The sequence below is a fragment of the Cyphomyrmex costatus genome, unplaced genomic scaffold (genome assembly GCF_001594065.2).
Source record: "Cyphomyrmex costatus isolate MS0001 unplaced genomic scaffold, Ccosl1.0 scaffold538, whole genome shotgun sequence".
NCBI lineage: Eukaryota > Metazoa > Arthropoda > Insecta > Hymenoptera > Formicidae > Cyphomyrmex > Cyphomyrmex costatus.
The window spans coordinates 245,475-257,990 of NW_017279598.1; the positions used below are offsets into that span (position 1 = coordinate 245,475).

General features: G+C 34.5%; 1 protein-coding gene across 1 annotated transcript in view; it reads right to left on the reverse strand.

Moving 5' to 3' along the window:
• LOC108778983 (kinesin-like protein CG14535) overlaps window positions 1-12,516 on the reverse strand; it is a 136,058-nt gene that overhangs the window by 47,655 nt on the left and 75,887 nt on the right. Inside the window, exon 3 of the mRNA XM_018546312.1 lies at window positions 2,394-2,582. Coding sequence (XP_018401814.1) covers window positions 2,394-2,582 — 189 coding nt within the window. The remainder of the gene's footprint in view (window positions 1-2,393; window positions 2,583-12,516) is intronic.

Here is a 12,516-nt window from a genome sequence, read left to right on the forward strand (position 1 = left end):
CGATGGAATGGCGGCGAACCCGGTGGTCTTTAAAATATTCAAGCGAGAGTGTGTTTGACGGCCAATCGGAAAGGACGAAAAGTCGTGTTGGACGCAGGGACTCGCTCTTTCGAAATCGGCTCTTTCATCCCTGTAGAATTTGTTCCCAGAAGCCCAGCTGGTTTGCAACCAGTTCGATGGATCGCGAAGAGAGAAAAAGGGGAAGGATAGAAGGGAGGTAGGAGAGGAGAGGAGAAGAGTCTATTGTGTCTTTCAATGACAATCGCCGTGGCTGACGGACATTTGATCGAATCAATCGATTGGTTTCTATGGTTCTTCTAAACATAGTCCGGGGTGAGGGAGAAACGCTAAGAGAAAAAGAAGGATTGGAATAAAAGAAAGAGGGAAGAGAGTGTAGGCGGGACAATCTCTCTGGAGTACTAGACGGTACATGGCTGGAGGAATGGAAAGGTAGAGAGAATGAGAGAGAAGCTGTTAAAGCGAAGAGCAAGAGAGGGACTCGGGAATATCCATGGTAGCTCCAGGCTCATTTGAATCCGACGCTCAATATCCCTCAGGAGTACCGAAATATCTCAATATGTGTATATAACATCGTGCTGTGGCTTACGATCTCTAGCGATATTTCAGTGACGTCATCCATCAAGGTCGCATAATGCAATTCGTTGGGATTCTCGATATGTAGAGAAAGCCTCCGTAAGAATTCTCTGTGTGATGAATAACGATCGCCGAGTTCATAATCCACGAATAAGCATTTAAAGATCTTTAACGGGCCTGTTTCGACACTGCATTACTCATGTTGCAAAAATTTATATACACATATATACATTTGATAAAATCTTATTAATTACAAACATGCTTGAAGAAATTATTGGAAGCTAGATTACAAAATCTGAAAAACAAAAGTATATTCTGCCGGATTCCAAGAGAAATATAGAAAAATATATTCCGCCAGTATGATAATACGATAAAGTGTCCCGAGAACGCTGTTGGCAGGGCTCGGCTCGCTCGGTAGCAAACGGGGAAGTCACAGGCAAAGAGCAACATTCGCCTGAAGGGATGGATTTTCCTGTCAGAGGTGGAGTTTAGAGGTCGGGAAATTAGTTTAGTTATGCGCCCGGCAGGGACGTCTCTTACGTTTCCACTACCGACGTAAGACCTCAGCGAAGCACGTACATGTTCTAGGGCTCTCCACCTCTCTGTCCTCTCTCCGCACACTCCGCGATTCACTCCCTCTCTTTTATTCCTCGCAAACTTCCTCGAGTCGTCTCTCCAGTTCGCGCTCTCCTTCTCACGAATTCCGAAGAATCGAGCCGGCTAGCGGCCTTGCAGAAGAATCAAGCTGAGGGAGAGAATTTTCCAGAGTGAGAACAAATCGAACGAAGGAGAGTTTTCAAGTACGAAGTAGCATTGAGGACTGTTGCTACTACTTCGGAACAGCTGGCTGACGAAGGCATCATTGACTCAAGATCTCAGTCTTTCTCTCTCTCGAGCGCGCGCGCGCGCGCGCGTGCTAATCCTCCTGACTATCGAGCGATCTTAAACGCGCTCGTTATAAGTGCCGCTTTGTTCGTTGCGTCGCGCTTGAGTGCCATTTGAAATTTAAAACGATAACGGAGTACTCTGAATAGCAGAAATTAAGTTCAGTTCGCTGTCGATTTAATCTCACGACAAAGTATTTCAGATACTTTTTTGTGACAAATAAGTATTTGTGCCGAATACGTATAGAGTAGAAAACATGTGAGATTCACGCTTGCATTGAAATTAAATAGTTAACGAAGAAGAATTAAAAGTTAAAATCATTGTCAAATAATATAAAATAATATTAAATCTCTTTTTCTATCGTAACTTCTGGTTTACACTCTACAGAAAATCATCATGTATTCTGTAAAACACAAACTATCAGTAACATATTACGTCAATATTATGACTTCCTACTCAACAATATAAATGTAATCTAATACGTGTTGTACATAACAATTACATTGAATAGAAAATTATAATTTAGTAATATTAATGTTAGTTTGTGTTTAACTAATCATTTCCTAAATGCGTTTATTTTAACTCTCCATCAACTGGGGTATTTAAATACATGATTGATATTTTGATTGTGATTTCTCTCAATAAATGAATCTTTAAAAAATTATAAATAAAATATAATACGACTTCTATACAATGATAAAAACCAGTTGTTTGTTAAAGCCTTGGCCTTTGTGGTAGACAGATTTATAATAGATTATATCTATATATAATTCGGAGTAATAAAATGCTTTATTTCTCAAAGAATCCTATTATTGACGGAAAAGTTAAATTTTTTGTTGCCGGCAGAGAGTAAAAATATATATCCAATAAATAATAAGAGATATTTACCTATTTATAATCTCATATCGACTTACTTGAGAATCTTCTTCGGTAAAGATTGCGTCAAACGCGAACATCTTTGGTGCCGCCACAGTAGGCCGTCGATCTTCTGCCGATGAAGATTGCCCAGATGCTGGGTCCACTAGTGTAACTTGTTTTTTACGCTTATCGGCACTAAAGAAGCTACCTCCATCTCCAGGTGACACCCTTAGCATAACTTTCACCTAGGTAACAAAAAGAGGATATAATTAAATTTCTATTAAAATCAACGGTAGATTTTTAAATTAATCAACCGTTAAATCTGAGACATAATGTGTCAACAAAATTACTCAACTCATTTAAAACACATAATATATTATATAAATGTTGCAATTTAGGTAAATGTGTGTATATACATATATATGTACAATGAAAAATTCAATGTACAGAGTATATATCATATGTACACACACACACACACACAATTGTACATGTAATAAATACTTCCTACGTTAAACTTTTACAAAAACTTAATTTTAATACAAATCTCAAAAGAGTTAGAAATAATTGTATAATTTGTTAAAACTAAAGATTATTTATATTATTTATAGAAAGAGTTATTTTGCAGTATTCTCTATTGTTCTTTGATTTAGAAATATATAAACTATATTCTGTGTTTTAATAAAATTAATTATATTATTCATTTAGTATTATAAGCATAAATATAATTTTTCAACTGTGATTGTGGAACGTTACTGTAGTTAACGATAAACTCATTAATTATTGCGAAATTGAATCAGTTTTGAAATCTGCCAATTGGACAGACAGCAGATTACATTTGGTGACTAAAGATAAAGCTTTTCCATCACTTAAACGCTTGACGAATCCGTTTTAATAGGTTAATATTACATAATAAATTAGCTTAGCTCTTGCATCAAATAACGCGCTCATTAAAATTATTTGATAGACAGTTTCTAACGGCAAGTGAACGTCAAGTCTAAAATTATTTTGACTCACGCTAACAGATCGGTCATTGAACGAGCCACGGTACTTATTGAATACATATTACACAAAATTATTAAAACAAAATTGCGTTTAAATTATAATATGGACCTTTAGTAATGGCTCTACCGATTATTTTATGTAAATGCCACGATTAACATTATGTGATATAATTAGTATAGAAATAACAACAGAATATAATGTGTATAATAATTTATTATATCTCGTATGAGATTATGCTAGTTATGTAACAATTACGTTTTACACACGAGTTTAATTGAAACTTTTATATTGTACTTTTTGTATTGTTTTTCAGTTACTTATTATGTGTTATTATGAATGTATGTAAATACATACTATTTGCATTGAATTTTTAATACAAAGAATTAATTTTAATCACATGTGTGTGAATCTGAAAAGAGACAAATAGAAACGAACATTTAACAGTTATACCTTAAAAATGCCAAATGCATGACATTCAATTACGATATTCGAGCCGCATTGGACGCCGGGTAATGTGATAGCGGAGAAACACGTATATCCAAATACGCGGGAAGATATTTACCGGTCACTCGTGAAATCGAATATTGCTCACAAATATCGAGCGGATAGTTGAGCATTCTGGCAAACAAGTAGTTGCTGCTTTATTAAAAACCATACATCGGATGATGACGAATTACAACCTCATTTATTTATAGCCTTCAGTGTTTTTGGATTATTTACATATTCAATACTTTGTTAATTACTCAAGGCTGATTTATATATTTTTTCTGGAATTATTTACTTGATTTACAGTATTTTTACAACTTTATTTTAGTTTTTTGAAATGTTATCTTTGCAGTAACCATATATCCATATTTTTTTAATTTAAGTAACTATGTGATATACAAGTTTTATATATTGTTCTTTTAATTTTTTTTTTCAAAACGTCTAATTTATCCTCTTGGGAGGAATTCACTTGTTATTATTATACAACCATTACTGATTTTTCAACGACATTTATTTGTGTAATAAAAAATATTTTAATATATTATTACGGTCCAGTACAATATAAACCAGAAAAATAAAGAAAAAAGATTTTTAAAAAATGTAATCAGTATTAAGTTGTTTTTCCAGCGAGCCTTCAATTATTCTTATCTAAGATTTACACCATATTTTACGCTCACGCGTGATTTAAGCGAACTCGAACGTCCCGACCGATAAGACGCGATGCGGCGCACGCGTTCTTCCGCGCAAAGTCACGGCGATGCATTATTAAAGCCGCATCCGGTGCACCCAGATCGATGTTGTCGGTACCGCGAGCGGTCCACGATTTGCTCGCGCACCGACTCGTTCGTCTGTCCGTCTGTCTGTCTGTCCAGGAAATTGGGTTTGGAGATTTCGTTCAGATTGCGGTGCACGTCCTATCTCTTGCATGCGGAAACACACCCCCGTCGCTACGACATACAGGTACAAAAACAGACACGCGCCTTTTTTTTGTTTCTATCCCCCAACCGCGTGTCGCCACCCTCTGCCTTCCTCCTCGGTGCGGCATTCTTGTCGCCTCCTGCCACGTCTCTCCGCCACGTAATAGTTTCGCGAAAAGACCGGAGCGCTACTGATCGAGCGACCGGAAATAAAACGGCTCCCTCGACGGTCTTGTTGGAAGGAACTCTGCATGCATCGATCGTACGGTCGTATACGGACCTCTTCAGTGCCCTTCACCCTTTCACGAAGGGTGCCCCACTCGAAGGTGAGTCGACTCCCTCTGTCCGTTCCCTAAGACCTGGCTATCTGTGAGGTGGCCCCTACGTGCTTGCCCGCAGCCACCCGGTATTTCGTTACGAAGCTGATTTCGAGGGGGGGTATCAATTCCGCTCGAACGGGCCCGACTGGAGGAGATTCGGTCCTCGAAGCTGCCGAAGGACACTTTACACTACCAAACTGGCTCTGGTTCGCAACGCGTTACGGCCATTACGCGCAGAAATTTGTGGCATGAGGTTCCGGATTAACAAGAACTCAGTGTTGAAGAGAGAGACAGAGAGATTTGCAGTAAATAGAATTTGAATATTTGTAGAAATTGTATTTGTAAAATCTACAACCTCTCTACTATGATTTTTCATTTAGTTTTTGTTACTAAGATTTGTTAAAACAATATAATATTTTTTTTATAATATAGTATGCAAAATTTTAACAATATATTTTTCATCTTTTATATGTGTAGATTATTGTTATTCTTTTGTGAATTTTGGAAAAAATTGCGGATGAGATGAATTTTTAAACATATTAATTTATCATGGAAATAAATGATATTGACTTTCCCTGAAAGAATGCAGTTCGCGTAGTACACACAATCAATTATTGAGCAGAATATAAAACTGTATCATGTACACATATTGCATGTAAAATTGAAAATGGCTATTAAGCTAAATTTTTTATAAATCTATTATATAAAAATTGATATACAATTCAATGCATGATCGCCAAGCTGCGATGCTTGTTAATTCATTTTAATTGCAACACAATTCCAATTTACGTAACTATCCACGTTTCTTCGCAACATTCTTTCCTTTTCGGTTCGTAATTTTAAAAAAATTTCGAGGAGTTTCTATGAGAGCAACCTTCATCATGTCCGAGAGTCCTAACGTTTGATAGACTTTCACGTACCGCAATAAAGTGCCTGAAAATTACATTTCGAGACGGAGACCTCCGGTAAGCCTGCCTCGTAACCATCAAAGTTCGGCCAAGTACGTACAGTCCTCGAAACGATACGGGGGGGATTTTACCACCGCTCTACTCGAATTTATGCGTCCTCTCCACGGGCTATGAATCCAGGTTTACGCGCTGGTACGTTGGAATTAATTAGTTCGCGGTCCAACCTGAAACATGTAACTGATTCGGACGAAAGCTTGACGATAAACTGTGATCAACGCACTAGTAATCATAATCTCTCTAAGATTTATTAGGAGCTTAATCTAACGAGTAATTTACTCATTGCACTTAAGTGTTTTTACAAATTGGACATAAAATCCATTTTGAACATATTTTCGTAATTCTTTATTTTCTTCGTCATAAATTTTTTAGTTACATCCACACATACACGCATTAGTCTTGTATATTTTAAATGAAGTACATTTTTATATAAATGGCATTAATGTTAGTTTTCATATTTTTATGATAATGAAAACTGAAAGTACTTGATCCTTCTTTTTAATTTTATCGACTACTTTAAGAAATAAAAGAGAAAACAAAATAATTTATACTATATCTTTCAATCGCTTTGATCAAATTAAAATAATAATAATTCTTGAAGTATAATTTATTTTAAATAAAACAATTACATAATGTACCAAGCGTTTTCTATTCTAGGATGCTCTTGATCCAGGGATTTATTGGAAATTTTCAATTTGTCTTTCATAAGTAAATTCTTCCTCACTAATCTTGTAACTTTTTTTAAAGTAATCAATTTTTCACTTCATTACAAAGTTTTAATTCAATTATAACTTCATAAAACTTTATGTAAACTTATTTAACAATCTGATCTAATTAAACAAAAAGTAAATTTTATTGTTAATAAATCTAATTAAGTAAAGAAATTTCTATTTTGTGTTATTGATGTACTAATTTTGTTCATGATTGCATTTTATGACAGTAAATATTAAAGATTTAATTAGATGCGGTTTTATATAGTTACTATACTCGGTCCAATTTCGAATTATAATTTTTCATTTAGTAAAATTATTAATTATAAAAATAGAGAGAGAGAGTTTTACAATGAACTATTTAAGAATGCCGTGTAATAAACCATTAAAAGAACGTATAATGTATATATGCTCACAGGTAATGCCATCGGAAATGGCACCTGCGACGGAAGTAGTGCGTTAATTTTTTAACGTTTGATACCCACGATGTGCTTATAGTATACACTACGTTAGGTTACACATACAAGTGTTTTATGACGGCACTCGTCCTCGGAGGTATTATCCGCCAATTTACGATCACGGCGCGACGTGTTCGGCGCTTATAAATGAGCGATATGTCGCGTAAAGTTCCATATAAATTCTCGTCTAACCCACGATCGGGTCATCGTCTGCACGATAAAATCAAGCGATGATTGATTCGCATGTTAGCGATAAATAATGTAACGCGATAAACGATTAACGTCATCGCAAATCATTTTGTAAACTGACAATTACGTCTAAAAGTGTGAAATTATATGCGTTTAAAGATGGAAAGTTTACAAATGAATAGAAAAAAGATGTACTTAAATAAAAAATAAAATGGAATTGCGAGAAAACTTATGTCTGCATAAGTACAGAGTTCTGCTTTGCATCGTCATGCGAGAAAAAGCAAAGCTTTCATTGGATATCGCTCGTTGCTTATCGCTCATCGCGTTCGATGTGCGGTAGGCACGTATTAATAATGCTATGTATTACAGTGAAATGTAAGTACAATAATACAGACTGTCGAGACTATCTTAATTACCGAAAATTAAAGTTAATGAATTTAAACAAATCGGACTTTTTAAGTTTAATTGATACTTAATGAGATATTTAATAAAATTATATAAATTTAAAATTTAAAATGTAAAACAATTTATCATATTTGCATAACGTAATCTACACGGTGATCTCTGATTCGAGCCATATGCCGAGAGTTTATTTACAATAAACGGAATTACTAATTTAGCTTAGTATGGAGTTGTATTATAAGTGTACACTTGAATATCAGTGCTGTTACCCCACGCCTATCAAAAGTTTCGTAATAATCTACGATAATAATTACTAAGCACTACAGAGCCAACAAGACGATGCCGCCACGGATTTAATACTAAAGATCAGGTAGCTAGTAAAGGTTTAATAGCAACTAAGTTGCATTCAGTACGCCGTGTTGTATGGTTTGTGTTACATCCTATATACACACAAGACATAAGTCAACACAAAGTGCTGAGATTGATAATAACGTAAACTTTATTGTAAACTTTTTAGATTTCTTTTATAACATTAATCATACAGAACCTAAAAATAATTAAGTAATAAATTGAAATATTTGGGGTGATATGTATAGCTTCATGTAGAAGTGATTCATATATATTTCGGTTTAATAGGAAACAGATTAAAGAAGTACAAATTTTGAAGAGTCTAAAATACGTTTACAGTGTAAAATTATGATCAATTTCAGCAATAATAAATAATACACTAAAAAAAATTTACTAAATTTTAATAAATAATATTTGTTGTAATAATACTAAAAAAAAACGAACTATTTACTTAATATAATAATAAATAAATATTTATTCAAAATGAAAGTTATGCTTAAATCAAATAAATATATGTGTTTACATGTAGTAAATATTTCGTTAGTACTACTAAAACAAATGTTTATTAAAATTTAATAACTTTTTTAATGTAGCATATTTCTCATTTATTATAACAATAACATAACTAATAAAATTGTCATTTTTTAAATTATTCATAGAAAAAGAATTGAGACATAAAGAAAAAAAAAGAAGAAAGAACATATTTGTATTCCTCTGTAATTAGTTATTATTAATTTTAAAAAATTGCATTTTAAAATTAATATCACAAAATTTTTAAACTTTCCAACTTATTTTCTTTGTTTTCTTAGTTGTGTCATATTATTAAAACAAATGAGCAATATAAGTATAGACCGAAGATGTGTTTCTATTATCACAATAATATAGATATTTAAATAATTTAGCCATTAGTGAATGAGAATTTCACAATAATTTACAATAATTGCTTTCATCTATCGTGATTTCATCTATTGCATCGTTTACGTTTCAACTTGAGATTCTAGCTTTATATGCTATGTGAAATGAAATTGATCGAAAATTAAATTATACTTCTTTCTCTAATAGCGCCGCAGGTATTGGTTATTATGAACGAAATCTGATTGGCGGATCACAAAGCTTTCAGGTGAGCCTGCGCCACGAGAGAGACGCGAATGACGGAAACTAATTGTTGAAATTGGAGTGTGTCTCGATTTCGGTTTCTAGCAAGGCGAACTGCGGTGCTCCGCAGTCTGGCGTTGTGTGGCCTTTGGTTGTAAGAGACAAGAAGCGAAAACCCGAGGGGATTTAACTTCGACAACGAATATCATCAGAGGGTCCGCGAACTACGATTGTACGCTCTTTAACCGAAGATTATTCGCCGAACGCGGTTTATTTAAGTAATCGTCATTCGAAGGGAGTGGTTATCAGCACGAACCCTTCATTAAAACTATAGTCTTCTCAACAGTCGCCCCGGAGCAATCTCGACATTTGGCTTCTAACACGCAGTAATCGATCTCGCATGTAAACTGGTCATATCTCTCGTAGACAGGAAAAGAAATGTGCCACGCAAACACACGTTAGATTAATTAATTAATTTATGCAAAGAAAACAGAGAGAGAGAAAGAGAGACTATATTTTGTATTTATTTTATATACAGAAATTACTGTATTATTAAAGAGTATTGTGACATATTATATTTTTGCAATATTATTAGTTTTCTATTATTGATATATGTATTGTAATAACAATGTAAGTTTTTTTTTATAATACAGTGTAAGCTATTGTTAAAACATATTGCGTTATAAAAGATATAACAGTATATAAAGTAAAAATATTTTTTAAATATAATCTCTCATTAAAATATAGACACATATTTATAGCTTATCACTAAAACCATCTAAATGTCCGACCTCAGGGCAAGCTACAAGGGACTAAAGTTTCTGACTCGGCCGTTAAGGAATTTACACCGTGAAGACCTTCGGGCGATTCGAACGAAATTTACGCCATGAAATGGGTCAGAGGTATTTCACCCCTCGTAAGGGGTGTACTACCGACAAATTTGATTTTCGCGAGACGTGGCGAATGCAATCCCATCAGCGTCGAATTTTCCCCGTCGATGAAACATCTACAGGATAACACGAATACAATTCTGTACTCTGTTCTGGCGATCAGAAATCAATTCAGTAGAAAATTTTTATTTATATTTTTCGTGTTTTGTTATTCCTCAAATGTAAAAAATAGAAAAGAATTAAATCATTTTTCAACGTCATAATAGAATAATAGACTGATCATAAACATCACATACAGCAGAAATGTCCGAAATGTGTACATCACATATCCTAAACATATCAAGATATTACTCAGGATATTACATATCCTAAAGATATCAAATATCCTAAATATATCTTTAAGACACTCGTATCTCTATGATGTATTTTGGACATATCTACAGTATGAGAAATATATATTTCTATGTTAATTTAATATGACTTTTCCGTTAATGTTATTAAATATGTGAGCACGTAATATTTCTTTACCCTTAAAATATAATGATCAAATAATTTATTGCAAACAAGATTGTACCAAGTTTGTAAATTCAATCTTTAGAAATTATTTCTCAATCAAGCTACGTTAGCACTGGGATACAATTTACTTCCCATAAACTAATCTATGCATACTTTACAATGTTAAAATCCAACGTGCTTCCTGGCTTATAGCCCAAGAACTCTATTTTTTACTATTCCCCTTCGCTAACCACCTCGGTATGTACCTTATCTCGGGTCGAGCGGAATTTTGCGATTCAGTATGCAGGCACCGCGACGTGGCACACGACAAGAGCGTACCTGTACACAGAGTAACGCAATACTTCCGCGGTCGTCTCGCTAACAAAGGCGCGGGTGAACAGAGTAAAGTGCATGGGGAGGGAAGACGGCAGCGGCGGCGGCGACGATAGAGGGTTGGTTAAGCGGACTAGCTCGCTGGCTGGCTTGTGCAAAGGGGTCCTGCGTCAGTTAGGGTTGTCAGTCAAGTAGCGATAGCGGGTATAGCAGAAGCGTGCCGCACGCTACTTTAGCCTCGGACCGAGCGTCGCGCTCGCGGTGTACGCTGGTACAACGGTGTGACGTTGTAATGGCTGGATAATGGCGGCTGTACATGTACATACGCTTAATATCGCGGCGTCAAGCGACGTGAAAAGGAACAGTTCGAAATGTTTGGCTTGACTTGCGGTTTGTCTGGTTACGATATCGTCTATACACTTCACTCATTCTTGTCTACCTTTACATCTGATTCACTCTTTTGTTGAATAAGTTTTTAATTTTTTTATTACTTATTAAGGATGTTTCGATAGAGATTCACACCCACGAATTTATACCTAATACAATAATTATCGACATTCATATTCACTTAATTATAAGAAATGTACAGCTAACTACAGTATTACTGCATTCAATATTTTTACAAATATCAGTTTTATAAATGACCGCAATTTTCGAAAGATCGCAAAATATATATTTTTCTTCCACAAAAAAGAAACATTTCTTCGAGCTGGAAAGTATCGCATTTAAACTCCAAGATGCTAAGTGCCTAGATTATAGTAGTCGGGCCGTAAGGAACACAGCTTGACGTACCGTGAAGTATGACAGTCATAAATTTCCTCGCGCCACCAACTTCTACCAGTTTCTGTCTTCTTCTTTTCCTTTTCCGTCTTTCCTCTTCTCAGGCAAATCAGAAACACTTGATGCATTCCACAACTTACGAGGGTGGATACGCGCAAATCCGCTTTAACTTTCATCACGATAATCCAATGTTCTCGCGTACATATCGAATACGTAAAATATATGTAAATATATATATATATATATATGTACTTATAATTAGAGTGGAACAGTGGAGTAGTAAAAATAAGATACATAGAAATACAGAGAAAATGTCAAAATATTTATTAATTTATTATAGCTTCGCGCGTTAATCGCTTTATTAATTATAATTATTATTATAGTTTCTTATTTATCACATCGGACATTTATTTTGTATTGTAATATTTTCTTCTATTTCTTTTTTTTATTGTAATATGAGCTGTACGCAAGCGTAATATTTATATATTGATTTTCAAACTAGGTCTATCTCCATAATTAGAAAGCCTCACCGTTTCTCTACTTTAATATTATCACGATAAAATAGATTCGACACATGTGTTTTTATATTACTTTCACAGAGTGCAATATCATACTAGGTGTGGAGCATAATTAGCACGAAGTATTAACACGAACGTGTTGCACATAATGTTAGGCATTGCATGTACAGTTCAGTGCATAAAAGCAAAGAGGAAACGGAAGGAGAACGACTGTATTAGTTACCGTATTATCAAGAATTGATCTTTTCGTTCTGTACCGTTCATTTAT